At 39.7% G+C, this 17,240-nt stretch overlaps 1 protein-coding gene across 7 annotated transcripts in view; it reads left to right on the plus strand.

Annotated features, from left to right (window-relative positions):
• CREB5 (cAMP responsive element binding protein 5) overlaps nt 1-17,240 on the plus strand; it is a 258,620-nt gene that overhangs the window by 44,206 nt on the left and 197,174 nt on the right. For 4 of the 7 annotated variants that reach the window (XM_030237473.2, XM_050970744.1, XM_030237470.2 and 1 more), the window contains 2 exons: nt 2,202-2,295; nt 10,913-11,034. In XM_030237473.2, the coding sequence (XP_030093333.1) occupies nt 2,202-2,295; nt 10,913-11,034 (216 nt within the window). The remainder of the gene's footprint in view (nt 1-2,201; nt 2,296-10,912; nt 11,035-17,240) is intronic. The other 3 variants (XM_030237483.2, XM_030237479.2, XM_050970745.1) reach the window with 1 other exon arrangement.

The following is a 17,240-nucleotide window of genomic DNA, read 5'->3' on the forward strand; positions in this document are numbered from 1 at the left end:
AACATATTTACAACTCTTTAGGTTCTTCTGGAAGGGGGGGGTGGGTGACTGTTAATGAAGTGTAGGTGTTGATTTTGCCAAGGGCTGAAATAAGGAGAGGCAGAAGCCTTCAGGCCAGTTAACAACTGGCTGAGTGGCTTTGCTGTTTCACCAAGTGAGAGTTTTAATAAGGGAGGCAGAGTGCATCTTTTGGATTATCCCTCAGGCTGAGAATATGTCCCTTTAGATTTCCACATGCAGAGTTAAACTTTCACCATTCTGTCACAGAGGTAGAATAAAAGTATCTGAGTTTAATTGTGAGGTTTATTTACCTTTCTGATGAAACTAAATTCCACTGAAATCAGTGGACTTGAGTGTTTTCATGTCAACTCTTCATTAGTTTCCTCAGTGGAGGAGAAGCTGATCCAGACAAGCTCTTTTAGGTGTTCAGAGAGCAACTTTGGTTGCATGCTGTTACAGTTTGGAAAGATGAACAATGTAGGTGTGACTTCCATCTAATTAAACATTGAACTTCCCATTCCCCAACATGACCCCTGTTTGTAATAAATGAGGACTTGACACAAGTGCATAATGCAGAGCTGCTGTCCAGCTAAGCTGGCTGGGGCTTCTCTCTTGGCCCCTGCAGATGTGAGCTGAGGGCTGATGGAGCCAACCTTCTGCACAAGGAAGGAAGCAGACTTACAAAAACGACTGAGAAGTCTGGGCTGGAGGAGCAGTTTCTCCTCTGTTGCCCCACACCCTGTTTGGGCTGGCTGATTGCATCGTGAAGAGAGAGCGTGGCATCCATGAAGGAAAATCCACTTTCAAGAGAAATAAATGTGGGGTTTTTTTCCCCCCTTCATGATTTCATTGAGCAAAGTCTTTCTCAGATATTCCCTTTGTTCTTAACATAAATTCCTAATGCTGCATTTCTTCCAGATGAGTAAGCAGTGAACCAGGATTTCACAGTGAGAAACAGGTCTTGGGGATTTCTTTATTTTTCATTTTTTTTCCTTTTTTTCCCCCAGAGAATTCAATTCCATTATTTATGCTGCTTTGTCTATGGGATTAGAGAGATTTTCAGAAGGTGTAACATATGGCAATTATTTATGCTTTAGCCACAAGCAAAGTCACTTAGCCAAGAGTATACTCTGTTGAAACCATTAGGTCCCTTTGGCTCTGTTGTTGCCACTGGTTTTTGTCTCCTATGTACCTGTTGCTTTCAAGAGCTGCTTTTATTTTTTTTTTTTTCCCTCAAGCCTTGGTGATACAACTTTTGGCTTTTGGTAGTCCTGAAATAACCCAGTTGAAGCCACCTCAGTAGCAAAGATCTGTGTATGCACATTCTGGGGAAGGAAACTTCACAGAACCATTCTGCTGTTTGAGCCCAAATGTGCAAGTGCTTGAATGTTTATTCAAGCTTGTCTATTCTTTGTTTTGTTCAAAAGAAGTTATTTCTTGTAGAAGTCTGTAATTAGATTGTAAAGCAAACTTAGCACACTGATTAGTTTCTTATAAAAAACACCTCTCCACCTTCTCTGCTTGACAAAGGAGAATAATTTGATTTAGTATCATAAAGGGTCATAACTAGCTGCTATAAAACTGGGCACCATTTAATTGCCACTTCAAATCAAGTCAAAGTATCAGACGTTTCCAAAATTAAAGACATGTTTTGCCTGAATACTTTTGGGTAGAAAAAAGCTGGCTTACTTAGTTATTTTTATAGCTGTTCATCAGATATATGTTGCAGAAAGACACAAAAGCAGAAAAATCCAGTAAAGTGATTTAAGATTTGTCTCATTACTTAGCATTTGCCGTGGGCTAAGAGCATACAGAACAGCAGCTATCGCAGATGCTCAGGCACAAGTGGTGACTTGTGAGGCTGTGGTAGCTGGAGTGGGTGTCTGAGACCCTTAGAATCTAAAACTTGGACTGTAATTTTTTTCCAAGCAGTTGCATGACACCTTACGGTCTGTCATCCCAGAGAGCACGGCAGCAAATGTGTTTCGAAATCAAGTACAGTTATTTGTTACTCATACTCACTTGTATTTTCAAATATTCTGTTTCCTCTGCCATTTGGACACATTTCTAGCTGGATAAATTTCTTTCTGTCTCTCATTTTTGAAATTCTGTCCAATGCCAAAAGTTTATTAGAGAATTAAATTCTTCTTTTTTTCTTTTTTTTCTCTCTTCCTCTCTCTCTTTCTGTGTTTGCCTGACAGCGTTTTCCAACAGAGGATCATCTGATGATTCACAGGCACAAACATGAAATGACTTTGAAGTTTCCTTCAATAAAAACAGATAATATGTTATCAGGTAAGAAGACATGAATTCAAGAGTCCAGATAACTATTCAGATGATGTTGAAAACATGACTCCTATTGGAAAGCTACTGGCAAAATGACTCCAAGAGCGGTTTTAAAAAGCCCCAGATCCAATTAAATAACAAGGAGAGGTGGATTGAGCTAGAATGCATACCTTTGAACAAAAAGACAGTTGCCATTCTTCTGCCTTCATACAAGTTTGCCATGAGAGGGAAAGAAATCACTGAACCTCAGGTGTGCTGGCAGCTCTGTCATTGATTTCCAGGGGAATACAGGCACTTAAGTGTGTGTCACCTGGGAGCCCAGCAGTGAGAGTGTTAATGAAGTGCCTTTGTGCAGCTGCTGGAACACTTGCTATTTAAGCTGGACAGACTCCCTTCAGCAATGGAAGATGCCACATTGTGTGAGCCACCTGTGTGTTGACCCAGGAACTGCCCCTGCAAATAGCCATAACCAGAAAGGTGAACAAGTGGGTGATACCCAGTGCTCTTTCCCCATCTCTCTCTGCCCTTCCCCCTTCATAAACAGGGTTATTAGGTTATTAGGGTTATCAGGGTTATTAGGTACAATTGCACCCTGTAATTTCTCGAGTAGTATATTTCTTATGCAGTCTTTCTGTGCTCTTGTCTCTGTAACCACATATCAATGGCTTGCTGGCCTTCAGCCAGTGTTGGATAAAGTGAAGCTAGCCCTTCGTTTTACTTCTTTCCTCTCCTATTCCCTTGCCTATTGTTTAGCCTTTGGGCTGTAGTAATTGGCTATTTAGAATAGTATCTCTAGACTTTTACAGGTTTCAAAATAATGGTAGAACCACCTCTGTGATCCAAATCTGTGTGTGGATGTTCAGTAGTGTTTGATATTTGTCTTTTGCAGTGGGCTTCTTCAAGGTAAATTGTGCCATTTCAGATGCAAATGTATATTCATTAAAGGGACTCCAGCAGACAAACTATTTTCTGGTTAAACTGTTTCCATTTTCATGAAAATCATAATGAAGTAACAAAGGCTTGCAAATATTCAGTTCTTTGTTTGTTTGGTTTTTTCTTGTTGGGACTTTGGGCACCAATGAAAAGTTAGACAGCTTTTTTCCCAAATAGAATTTATTTGGTTTAAAATTCCATAGTGGACTAAGTTTAAAAAGAAACAGTACACAGCATCTTGATCACTAGGTCTTGTATAATGCCTGAGTGCCAGCTATGCCCACAGAATCCTGTGTTTGCAAGCACAAATGAGGAAAAGCTGCTTTTGCATTTGGCTGTGTCCTTTGGCAGTGAAACTGCTCGAAGACATCTGTGCTGTGGGCACATTCACCATGTGCAAGTGCTGGCTTTTGTTAAAACTTTCTGTTTGGCAAGACTTTTGTTCGAGTGCAGTTTCTAAGGATTCTATTCTGTCATCAGGAATCCCCTGAGCAGAGCAGCTCCATTTGTGTTTGGTAACTTCTGTGATTTAGCCGTCCTGCTCCTTCCAATGGGTTGCTTTCCTAAGCAAAAACAACGTCTGTCTTCCAGCACTACCACTGGTACTGGGCCCCCAAAACCTGCAGTTAGCCAGCTGTACATACTAATGCAGAATTTTCTGGCCAGAAAGACTCCGAGATTGCTTCTAAGGAATGTATTCTTTGGGGTTTGTTTATGATGATCCTGTGTAGTAGGGAAAGAGTAAAAAAACATGTGTTCCCAAGGACTGTGGCCAATGTTCCTGACCATAATGCCCTGGCAAATTGGTTCTGCTGGTATATTGATTCCTCTTTTTGTATTTGTTTGCTGAATTTGTTTGGCATTTTGCAGTCCTTACTCAGGAAGCATCATAGATCATCTACTCTCTGCAGGAAGACATTGAAAAATAGTTGTTTCATTACCCACTGAAACCCTGGGGAAATCTAAATACCTTACAGTTTAAGATGTTTTATTCTTAGATTTCAGAATGAAAAATTAATGATATATGGGAAAAAGAGACATACTTTTCTCTTAGACATTTGTCTTCATGTCTTCCTTGGTTTTTGCATTTTTGCTTATGTGTGTTTTTGCATTTTTGCTTTTTAAAAAAAATGTTCCTGTCATCAGTAGGTTCAAAGAATTGCAGCCTCAATTGCCCTGTAACAAGCCAGGTGCAGTGTTATATTTTTTCCCCCCTCTTTCTCCTAAGCTGCCTAGAAGTCAGACTTTCTAACTTTTTTTCCAGTATGTTGTATACTATCTTTTAATTTGCTGTGTATGATTTAACAATTAGTCATGAAAAATAACACACTCTATGCTTTCAGGTAGGTATTAGAAATATTTACGCTGTTTACAGAGGTAGCTTAATCCACAGTCTGGGATATCTGTATCAGTAATATTTAACACACATTAAACATGTTTTCTATAAACTGTTCCTGGAAGTAGGCACTGAAACTGTTGGTTTTGTACAAGACATCTTAGAAACTTAGCAAAATATGACTTGGAAAGAAGGAACTTGGTTTTTGTGTGAAATCTGTGTTTGGATCTGAAATATGAGCTTCTAAGGGAGAGGTAAAATTATGTTATATGTGAAGTTATATGTTGTCACGTGGGTGGGGTCAGTGTCCAATAAACAATGGTGCATGACCTGATTGCAACAATTGGTTCTGTGCTGGTTTATCAGGAATGTCTTTCCAGGAGCTTCCAAGTTATCAGCTAGCTTCACTATGTTTTCTACCGTTGTTTTCATGCTGGCTTAAGAAGAACAAGTTATATTGAGTCTGGTGAACCCATCCCTTGAACCAATTCAGAAACTCCAGATACCCATGTACACCAAACTGTTTTCTGTTCTCTGACGCTATAAATGGAAGGAAAATCCTCTAAAGTCATTGCACTAAAATGCAAGTGATACCTTTGTTGCACAACTTGACAACACAATTCTGTCTTTTAGAATTAATGTTATTTGCTCCTCTTTGTTGTATGTATTTGATTTTTGTTTGTTAGAAAGTCTTGTTAAGAAAATGGATAGTCATTGGTGTTTTCCATTTCCATTTTTCCAGCTAAAAAAGAGGTGTTTGAGATAACACAGGATACCTTATGTAAGTTTTCCATGCTAGTCACCATTGCAGGCAACTTTATAGTTAAATTGACTGAAATAGATATCAGCTCTTTGCTGTTTAGAGAGTGAAGAGTGTTTGCATTGCTTTGAAACTCTGCATTGTGTGACAAAGCTTTTGTGTTTAAACACCAAAATATTAATGTCTGTAGAATAGATTGCTTCCTCCAGGGAAATAATAAAAGCCCTGTGGGACTGAACTTTGGGAGCTGGGGATTATCTACATAGAAACCTTTTTTCCTTCCTCATTCTATTTAATGAAACCAAATCCTCTAGAATTTTGGTGATAAAGCCCACTGTGGAGGTGGAAATAGTTTTCTCTAGATGGAGGAATTGCCTATAATAAAGGTAGTGCAGAGGTATTCCTTTTCCCAAGTAATGCCTGTGCCAATAAGGTAATTTGCATCACTCTTGGTTGCCTTAGTTTTTTCCTCCTTATAGTTTACACAGAGAGGTTTGTCTAGGCACGAATTTTGAGGCGTGCAAAATGATTGGGTATGAGGACTCATAGTGTAGTTTGTGTTCTTGTTTGCTTCTGTGTCCCTTGCTTTACCAAAATTAAATTAAATGTTTTCTTATATTTACTGGTCAGTTTCAGAGTGACCAGAAGACTTTAAAAATTGGTTGTACCCAGTATGTTTATCCCTCCAGGAATGTCCAACCAGTGCTTTAAAGAGTACAGGTTTAAGCAGTAAAGTTCTTGGTAGCCCTCATCTGGGTGGGAGCAGTTTCACCACCTATGTTTGAGTGCACTTCTTCTTCCTCTCCTCTTTCTCCACCTGGTTGTTGTGTTATGATGTTGAGCTCCTCAGTGCACTTGGGTGGAAACCTGTGAAATCAATGATTAAACCTTTCTGAACTTCTCAGGACATTGCTCTGTCTTTGTGGCTGTTTGATGGGCAGCCCTTCAAATTTCTGTGCTAGCCCCATTACTCTGACTTTGTTATTGTTGTATGAAAGTACAACATGGGTAAGTGTATAACTTCAACAGGACCCACAGCTGAACAAGCCAAGTGTCTATTAGTATTGCACATCAGACTAAACAATTTTTTTTTTGAAAGAAAAATGAAGAATCAAGTTACACCACACTTTGGAGCTTGGCTGTTAGGTATCTTTCACCAAATCAGAATTAATTTTTTTTTTTTTGAAAATGAAAGCTTGTTTCCAATAAATGTCCTTGGGTTCTTCAGGGCTTTTTTAAACTGGTAGCATGCTTTAAAGTTTCCTTTTGTGTTTTGAGGTATGAAGCTCAGGAATTCAAGGTAATTTTACAAAACACATTCTGTATGAATTAAGTAAGTTTCTGTATAGCAAGCTAATGTTGTATTTCCTAAGCTGTTGTTTTGAAAACAAAGTATTGAGACTGAGTGTCCTTTCTGAGACTATTATTTCAATCCCCACACCCCTAATGAACAACAACAAAGAAGCCCCCATGAATTGCCAAACGTTGTGAGTACATAATGAAACCTTTTGACTTTATTGAAGAATTCAAGTTCCCCATTGCCTTACCACGTACATTTTTTTATGAGTCTGAAAATCAGGCATCACTTCAGACATTGAGGACAGGTTTTCAAAAGTCAGCAACCAAAATACACACAGTATGTGAAAGTCTGGCCTGAATATGATTGCTGAGTGCATCTGAAATCCCTTCCTGTAAGATACAGTAGGTTAACTTGGGATCATTTGTGCTTGCTTTGGGGCTTATATATTGTCCATTTACTTTTTTGAGGCTTATTTAAACTTGATGTTTCTTGCAGCCTTTCTGGTCATGGCTGTGTCATCAGAGAGGCTGATTATTCCCCTGAGTAATAGGCTGAACAATATTTTCATTGCCAAGTCTGAAGCTTGACATAATCTGTGTTTAAACTGTTGATGAATCTGAGATAGAAAAAAGTTCCTAAATAATTATCAGATGACAGGTTTACCTATGAAATGACAGATGGCTAGAGGTAGATGTCTCAAAGGACAGTAAACTAGTTCTAGAGGATGGAATGAGTTGAGGATGGAAAGGTTTTTCCTTATTGAATGTTGGGATAGCTGATCAGTATCTTGGGTTAACCCAGATACTCCTGTATCCCAAGCTGCCAATACAAAATACAGTTTGTGACTAATATTAGAGCCCTGGGCTGTGTGAGCAGCAGTGTGCCTGCAGAGCAACTTCCTACATAACGTGTGTCCTCAGCAGGAATGCTGAGAGTGGTGCTGGCTCTGTCTGGGTTTTGGTCCAGATGGGTCTGGCTCATCCAGTTGCTGAAGTGCAACAAATCAGGGCCCTGCTCTCAGTGAGTCTGCAATAGTTGTGGGCGCTGGTGATAGCAACAAAAGCTTTGTTTGTACCAACAGGGAACAATGAGGTCAGGCACAAGCTGTTGGAACTATTAATGCATTTTTAAGTGCTGAGAATTAGGAATATTTTATTAATTCTGGGAGACCTGATTTTGTAGCCTATGCTAGGGTCTCCCTTGTGATACTCCTCCCAGTTAAAACACAAAGGCTTGCCTAATCTAGGTAAAAGAATTTCTGTGGTGTTGAGAGTGATTTCTTCTAATTTGTCCACATCCTAAAGGAGAACTGGTGTTTAGCAGAGGCAAAATAGTTGGTTGCTCAGGAGCACATCAAGCTCATTAGACTTGGCAGCCTTGAAATCCTGAGACCAAGGAGTGCAGTGTATGTGCAGTACTTTATTACACAAAGTCTCAACATTTTGAAGTCTGGATCTTTATCAGTTCTGCCCTCACAAAGACAGAGGGTTTGTGGCCTTCTGGTTGCTGTGAATGTTGAAGGCTGAAGTATTAGAACTAGGAAGGCAGGTCTTGTTTAACATCTGGCTGAGCTGACTTCCAGGAGGTCTGTGGATGAAGCTTAGGCTGGCTGGTTGGTGGTGCCCCTTCCTCAGTTGGGAGAAAAGAGGGGCTGTCTGTTTTTAACAAAAATCTTGACATGAATTCCTGCCAGTCTGATTTATGGAACATAGGAACTACAGTAGCAGTAGGGGGAGACTGAGGTAATAAGATCACCATCAAGATATGTAGGTGGTGTGAACAGTGTCATTATCAGTTTTAATCTTTTGAGATATTAAAATAGTTAATTGGAAAGTTCAACTGTAGGTAACACCATTGGTTATCTTGTGGTGCAGAAGATAGATTTTCAGCATGAGCAGAAAAAGGAAGCCATTGATGCCCTTGTGCATTTGAAATCACATTCTTGCTCTGGCTTGCCTTTTTTCACTGTTAAAATGGATTTACTTCAATGAGATAACTTTTCTTCCTTTTGGTCAGTTCTAGGCCAGAGCAACTCTGAAGAAACCCAGAATTTTTGATTCTTGTGAAAGTAGTGGCATCTACTTCTTTGTGAAACCATAGTTTCTCATTCTGGCCATGGAATTGACACTTTGCTTATTTGATATGGATATATCACTTCTAACAATAAAGCATTTCCTCTGTTTACCTCACATTCAGATACTAATGTGCCCTTTGTGTCCAGGAAGGCTTAGTGACAATTGTCTTTGATTTTCTACTAAAGAATGATGTTGTTCACTAAAGTAGCATTTAATCCTCTTTGGAAATGAAATCTATTTCTCCTGCATTTTAGTGCCATTCATTTCCAGTACAAGCTCCAGTCCAAGGGCCAAAAAAAAAACCCTGGTGTAAATCTACTGAGTTTACTGAGGTTACTTTAGAGATTTGTTTGGCACTGCTTATTTAGGATATGGACCTGTAAAGGGCTGAGTGTCCTCAGATCCCATCAATGCCAGCATCTTGTTGACTCATCTCCTTATGTTGAGTTCTTGCAGGATTCTTAGGAAGTTTTGTTTCCAGCTCTGGTAATACAGTAGTTAGCTGTGAAAGGTAATAGATAAATAAGTGTGCATTCCCAAATACTTGAAGTTTTTTTTTCCTTTAGGTTCATAAGTAGGATGCTCAAGTCAAAAGGAATGAAAAATGAATTTTACATTAAGGACTTGCATTCTGATGTTCCATCAGAAATATGAATGCAAATGAGTGTCTTTGTCCTTGGATTACCTGAGAAAGTCAAACCTGGAGGACCATGCTTGATACAGGTGGAAATTGCCTTCTCCTGGCTTTATAATGGAGGAAGCTGATCCTCTTCCTTAGTTTCAAAGTGAAAACTGCATTTTCTTTTGTGTACCTTGTTTTTGTACTGCTCAGTTAAGGGCTGATGTGCATTTCTATCCTTATCATGTAAAATTCATTGTGTTAGGTAACTGTTTGCTGTGAGGGGGTAATATTAGAACTTGACCCAGCTTAGCTAGGTGCAAGAAAGCAATTTTTTCTTTGTTGAAGTGGGAGCCTTTTTTTTGAGGTCAGAATTGACCCAGTATGGGCAAGGGGGTTCAATGTGACAGAGTTTTCATTCTTTAAAGAATGAAATACAAACAATAGCTAGTAGTCAAGTACTATGCTGAAGAATATTTTTTAACAAAATGAGTCCAATCTTTCTGTAAAATCAGGTACAAAGTATCTTGAGCTGGGAAAGAGCCCTGGGAAGAAGGAGCCAAGGTGGAATAATTAAGAACTAGACTCAGAATGAGTCTAGTTAATAATAATTAGGAAAAATTAGAACTAGACTCCGAATGAATAAAGGTGCCTCAGACCTGTGCTTTGGGGAGTCTTTGGTTCCCAAATTTGGGCTTGATTTTTCATTTTCTGAAGAAAGAAACTGAAGTCACTGAAACTACAGTCTGCATGGCAATTTTGCTTGTCTGTCTTGCAGGTTTTTGAAAATGTATCAAAAAACCTTGTAATTTCTTCAGTCCCTCCTGCTTGTGGCATTAATGAGAATACTGCCCTTATTGTGTTAATTCTGAGAGGGCAGGAAAATCCTAGAGATGAAGGCATTAAATTTTTTTTACTCCAAATTTCATGGTTTTGCATGTATTATCAACACTTTCAGGAATAAAAGTGTTGATAATACATGCAAATAAAATACAAAAGGAATAAAATGCAAAAGGATGCTTCTTCATGGCCAGAATGTCACTTTCCATAGCTTTTCTAAATGTTATTTAACTCTTTCTAAATGTTATTTAATTCTTCCTTCAAAAATTGTGCCATGGCTGCCATTTTTGCTAAGTATGTGTATGTTTGAGGTGGTTTTTGAGCACTTGAAGGCATTAACTGGTGTGTATCCATAGCAGTTAACATGCATGCTGTGGTATAAATGTGCATTACGAGATGCACTGTACGTTGTTCTGCATGAGCCTATTTTTGGAGGCCTTTAGAGAGTTGTAATGACCATGTTAAGGAGATGCACTTGTTTTATGTGGCCTGGGAAAACCCATGCTGTTGCCTTTCTGCCCAAATGATGACTGCTGCCTGGTTTTGGACATTGATGGCAAGCATGGCTGCCTGCGGCATTTAGTGTTGAAATTCAGCACTCAGTAAATTCAGCACTGGGTTTTTTTAATGATGGTGTGGTAGGTAGGGGTGGGAAGGCAAAGAGAAGTTTGGTCAGAACGTCTCTTTTCCTGGAAGTCTATTTAATTGTCTCCCTCTCCTTTTTCTATTGAGCACCAACAATCATTTCTCGTCTTGTTCTCAGATCAGACTCCCACGCCAACGCGCTTTCTGAAGAACTGTGAGGAAGTCGGCCTCTTCAACGACATCGACTGCTCCCTGGAGCACGAGTTCAGGAAGGCACAAGAAGAAGAGAACAACAAAAGGGTGAGTGTGAGCACACCAAGCTCTTCCTCCCCTTTTGATTCCTTGAGATGGTAAAGGAAGTGTCCTTTAATCTGTGAGCTCTTCTACCTAGTAGGAACCTTTTGGTTAGAAACTAGGTGGCACTATAAATTGTGACATGCTTTTTAAAACTATTGAAGCAGCTGACAGAAATAAAAACTCCAAACCAACAAAAAACTGGTATTAAATAATAAAGAAAAAGTGTGACTGTGTTTGCCAGGGTTTGATTCCAAGTCTCTGCTTTTAAGTAAACTACAACACAAACCACACACCTCTTGAGGGAGAGGCTTGGGAAAATTATATCATCTTTGAAGGATTGCAAACTGGCTCAAATATGTTGCAGGGAAATTTGGCTTTATGAAAGGGCATTTGCTTAAGAGCAGATTTTTTATTTTTTTATTTTTTAATTTTTTTTTTAATTCCTCCACAACACGTTGCACCCTTGGATTTACTCATCATCAATACCAGCTTTCTTGTGTTTCTGTATTTCTCATAAAGCATTCAAGTTGAGCTGGGAAACTTTGACTTGAAACATCTAGTAGATAACATATCCCATTTTCAATTAGTATTCTTTCAGTTTATTCTGAAGTTATTCTGTCAGTATTCTGAGCTTTAGGTTGAATTATATAGTACACCTTGTATGCAAGTGTATCCAAAAATAGTTAAGAGTGTTTTCAGGGATCCTAAAGTGCTGTTAAAATTTTCAAAGAATGGTAAAAGAACTTAATGCACTAGAGAGGCCAGCAAGAAAAGAGGTAAAGCTGCATGCTGAGGTGCAGAACAGGAGAGGAGGCTTGTAGAAAGAGAGGGGAGACCAGGAGCAACTTGGTTTTGGCTTACAAGGAAGGGAGTCTAGGTATGGTTGATTTGTGGTTCATTAGGAAAGAGCCTGAGACAGACAGAGGAAGAGAGAGGCTGTGCCATGGTATGCTGAGCAAGGAATAAGAGTGTCCAAACGTGAGAGGGTTCAAGTTTTGGTCAAGTATTGGTAAAATAGCACAGACTGACCCTCACAGATTTGTGTATTGGACAAAGGTTAGGAAACAGCCATGTGTTGAGATATATGTGCCTAGTTTTAAAATTGTTAAAAACTTTGCAGTTTAGGTTCTGCTGAGGGGAGTCTTGGTTAGAATCAGGGAGAACATTTCTGTACACTCCCACTTCTTTTCCACTACAGGATTTTTAAGTTGTTCTCTGTGCCTGGTGTTTATTTTGCAGCAATAGGAGAACAGGAATAGGAGAATCTACTGAGGTGGACCTGAGTGCAGCTAGCCCCAGACTGCAGCGCTTGATGTTGCAGAGAGATTTCAGTGTGTGAGGGATAGCTGCAAAATCTGATTAAAACCTAGACCAGGGCATCGAGTTACCTGATAATTCCAGCTGTTTAGCAGTCTCTGGGAGTCTTATTCTGCCCTCCTACCAACCCCTGCAGCTGCCATTGCTGATCTCCAGGGAGAAAATAAGCGATCAAGGGGGTGGGAAATTAAAAAAAAATAAAGAAAAAGAAAAAAAGGGGTGAAAAAGGTAAAAAAGGAAAGAAAAAGAAAGGGGCATAAGTCCCACTAACTGGCTAACCTGTAACATTTGCTCTGTGTTTCCAATTAGTCTGCTGTATGTTCATTCTTACATTACTGACTGACTGTCAGATAGGAATCTGAAGCAGGCCCCAGTAGGGCTTTGCACAAATGCAAGGGACAAAGGCCAAGACAGAAGGAGACTCCTTGGGCTGCAGCTGTCCCTAAGGAAATGTTTCCAACAGCTTATCCCTGGAATATGAGTGTGATGTAGTGTTGGCCTAATGGACCTACCAACACATGGAGACTAAGGTTAACTGCATGGAAATCTTACTCACTGCACAGAAAAGTCTTCCAAAAATATTTTTGGTCATATTAATTTCTCTGGACTCTGAAAGAAACAGTTTTGTTTATTTTAGTGTATCACTGCGGCTTAGCACACAGCTTGACACTGAAATCTTGTAACAGAAAAACACTTTCATTTCTGGTTGGCTTTTTTTGCTCCTTGAGAGTCATACTTTGAAAAGTCAGCAGATAAAGTTCAAGTAGCTGCAATTTTTTACTTTCTTTTTTCTTTTCTTTTTTTTTTTTAATCTTCTGTGTGGGAGCCCATGGATAATCCATGAGAATTTGTTGTGATGAAGCTGGTTATGCAGACTGGTGACTTTCCAAATTAGCTGTGAAGCTCAGAGTGCACAGGTTTAAGAACACCATGTGTACCTTTTTTTGTAAAGGTACTATGGAGTGGAAAGCACTTGCATTAATATCCTAGCTTCCTATCTAGGAGTAAATCACTGGACATCCTTCTGCCAGTATTGCTCATGTGTAAAGTGGAAGAAGTGTCTCTTTGTGCCTCCCATACTTGGAATGCCTTGTGGTTGTAAGATCATCTGTCAAGGGCCACCTCTGACAATGTATGTGGATTAGCCCTTGCTTGGGGACTGAGGGGACTCAAGGAACAATAATGATGATGACAACCTCCAGGACCTGAACTGAGAAAAATAAAGCTAAAAATGGAAGTGAGTGAGTCCCTTGGTTCTGGCTTGTCTGCTGTTTATACCATCCTATATTAGCTGGAGGTCTCTCTTTGAGAAAGACCTGCTCCCTAAATGCAAGGGATGCTACAGATCAGCAATAAGCATATGGATAAGCATGTGAGAAAGAGGCTTTTTCCATCCTCCTGATAGCACCCAACACAAGCATCCTACCTCCCGAATTCACCACCAAAATCAGCACAGGTAAAAGCACAGTTATACTATATTTACACTTGGAAAATTGTCAATATCAAAGTTGTTGGGAACTTGAGGCAGACAGCAATTGACAGCTCAGACCCAGACAGAACTTGCAACCCATCTCAACAAGGCAGGTAGTGCTGGCAGATCACTTGGCCATTTTAGCCCACTGGCTGCAGGTTTGGGGCTTACACTGCCTGGAACATTAGGTACCCAAAGCATTTGCAGTGGGTTGTAATTGCAAACACATGACCTTTGCTGCTGCTGGACAGGCCCTGTTGTCACATCTTGTACTGAGCATTGGGTTGGGGCTGAGAGGATCCTGTCAGAGATGGGAAGAGTCAGGGTCTGCTTCCGAATAACTTAGTGGACCCTCTTTGTTAAAATGCATCTAGCCTGACGTCCCTGTGTGAAATGAGGAAAAGAGGAAATATTCTGATTGTGGCAAGTAGAGTATTGCATCGAATAGCATTTACAAATAGTGAGCTGAATATTTTCAACATGGGGACCTGTTTAAAATCACGTTCTGTGTATGCTGGGCTTTGGATGCATCACTTCCTAAGACTTATCCTGAAACTTTGAAATCTTCTCACCACTGTTTAGGGATGCAAGATAGTGTATGAATTATGCAAATGAAGCAGGGAAATGACTATTCTTAATTACAGCTTGGTTGTAATGTGGGTTGTTCAGTGTCAGCTCAGGAAGCTCATCAGTCCTTTACATGGCCTAATGTTCCTGTTCTAAGTGAACTATCCTAAGGCAGGCACCTCACTGCTAGAAAAGCATCAGCAAGCTGAAGTAGCTCAGTAAAGAAGAAGAACAAAACCAAATACAAAGTCTTTAAGGGTTAAATAATTTCAGTCTGCAGAAGGAATAAAAATCCTGAGTATCCAGTTTAGCTGTGTTTAAAAAGGGATGATGCTACAGACTGATGTGTGTTTGAAAGACTTTAGTTTGGTTTGTACCATCTAGGATCACGTTCTACCTTGTATATACTTCTGTGTATCAGTATAAGAAGGCAGATAAAATGCACTGGTCTAGCTTATAGCACATCACTATTTCGTGCTGAGCTCAGTGACTCTCTGACCTCCAGGAGAAATTTCTTGCAAATGTTTGCTGAATGTCATAGTTTGGTTTTGTAGCCTTTGAGTGTAGGAATCATGATATAATGCAAAGCAAGCTGGAAATGATAGAATCTGTTCCTAAAGTAGTATAGTTGGGTGAAAAAATTAACCTAATTTCCACATCTTGCCTAAATTTCATGCAATGTGTATCTAGCCCATAGGTTTTCCTCTCTTCTGAAAAGTAATACAAAAAAATCATAAGGGATTTTGCCGGTATTTAGTAGTTGCCTGTATTACAGCAGCTGAAACCAGCAGTGCAGTAAATCACCCTTAGCCAGGAAAGGTTGATATGTATGGGGTCATATGTATCCTTATATGAGAAGGAAAAATATCCTTATATGTTGACAAAGCACATTGTGTAAGTGTTTGGGTTTTAGAGGCCTGTACTGTAATACCAATAGGCTATGGGGTAATGCTGGCAGTGCACTCCCTTGGTGAAAGAACAGGGATTTAGGTTGGCTTGGCGGATGGGTGACAAATTAGCCCCAGTTTTCCCTGGTAAATACTCTGAAAACCCAGTAGGGTCCTGGAGAAGAGCACTGTGCTGGTAGACATTTGAGAGGCAAGTGCTCTGAAAGGGCTGAATTTCACTTGTGAAATAATACAAACCTACAAACTCATGAGTCTGTTCCTGGAGCACTTTTGACTCATTGTCTGGCAGTCTGTGCAATGGAAGGAAAGACCTATGTTTAAATGCTTACTATTTTGATTTTTAAAAAAATTATGCTATCACAAATGCATGTATGTACATTCTCCCTCCTTTTGTCTAAACATGATGTAAGACCATCCATATTTTTTTAGTCAAAGTGCCCCCTGATTTCTTATTTTCCCACTTAGATTAAGTATCTTTTATACTCAGTATGTCATAGTAAACACAAAGTGAGACTAGAAATTAGTAAGACTAGAAATTGTTTATGTTAATAGAGTGCTTAAGAGCCAGAGTACCATTGCTGGAAGTATTGTAATTGTAATAACTTCAAGCTGTTACTTTATCAATCAGTTAAGCTGTTGTCAAGGTGATAGCTCAAAACTCTAAATTTCAAAGTCCAAAATATCACCCCCCATTCAAAGGTTTCAGTACAATAGTTCCTATACTCTAAATATAATATCTGTATCTGTGAAGATGTAAGCATCCTCACACCATAGCATTTTTTCTGGGTGACTCATTGAAGTACTGGAAAGATACACTGTAACTCTGTATCTGAGTTTTTCTGAGGGTTGTTATGGGTTTTCATAGGCATTAATTGCATCAGGTTATTGATCTGCTTTTTGAGTTCATTTTTTTGGCTTGCAACACCCCTTTTTTTCTTAATTAAATTAACTTTTGCAAATTCCTATGAAGAAGGTAAATTCTCTGTGTCTTATTTTCTAAGGGAAAAACACAGATTCCAGAGGACACTGCTTTCCAGAACTCCATTGTAGTGTGACACCAAGTTCTCAAGGGAATCACATATGAGGAGTGAGAATTGCAGGGTATCTCTCCACCATTCTGCCAAAAGAGCAGCTTTCTGTCTCAATTTGGTTCCTAAATCTCTTTAGCAGCATGGCCCCCAAAGGATTCATAGACACCCTCAAAGACATTTTGGTGCCTTGCTCTGACCGAAACAAAGCAGGAGTAAATCAGAGAGCCTCCATAAAGGATCTGGGCTCAAGTGACATGCTGAAAATTGCACAGGAAGTCTGTGGCAAAGCCTCGGATTGATTCCATATCTTCTTGGTCTCAGTATAGGGCATCCCACAGACCATGTGTGTTAAAGATTTATCAGCTGTTGTTCAGTGTTGCTAAAGACAGGAAGAATGCTCTCCTCCTCTCTCCAGATGGGTAGGCTTGCTGGATTTTAACTTCTTAACCTTCGTAGGTTTCATGGTAGACATGTGGTGCTTTGCTGTATTTTGTGTGATGGCAGCTCCACAGTTGGTGCTTCAGTCCCCAGATTTGTGAGTCCTGTTTTGAGCACGTATCTACGTCCAGGCAGTTCATTGCCACACTGGACTGTGTTACAAAAGGGGCACTTTCTGTATAATGGCACAGGAAAAATGCCAGGACAAAACTGTTTGTGACCTTGCAGAACTATTCACAAGAATAGGCTTTAATTTAGGCTTGTTGCTCATGGTACAGCATCTTGTCTTCTGCTGGCAAGCAGGACTCTCTTATCTTGAATGGACTTTTGAGTGGATTTAAAGGTTTAGATCCTCATACTCAAAGAGAAGACCTCCATGTTTTTCCAGCAATAAATTCCTGTTTCATGCAGAAGGGCAGTTCTTGAGGGCATACGCTTTTGGTTCAGCTAAACCCCTAACCATCGTCCTTCCATGTT

Source organism: Serinus canaria, chromosome 2, assembly GCF_022539315.1.
Source record: "Serinus canaria isolate serCan28SL12 chromosome 2, serCan2020, whole genome shotgun sequence".
Taxonomy (NCBI): Eukaryota; Metazoa; Chordata; class Aves; order Passeriformes; family Fringillidae; genus Serinus; species Serinus canaria.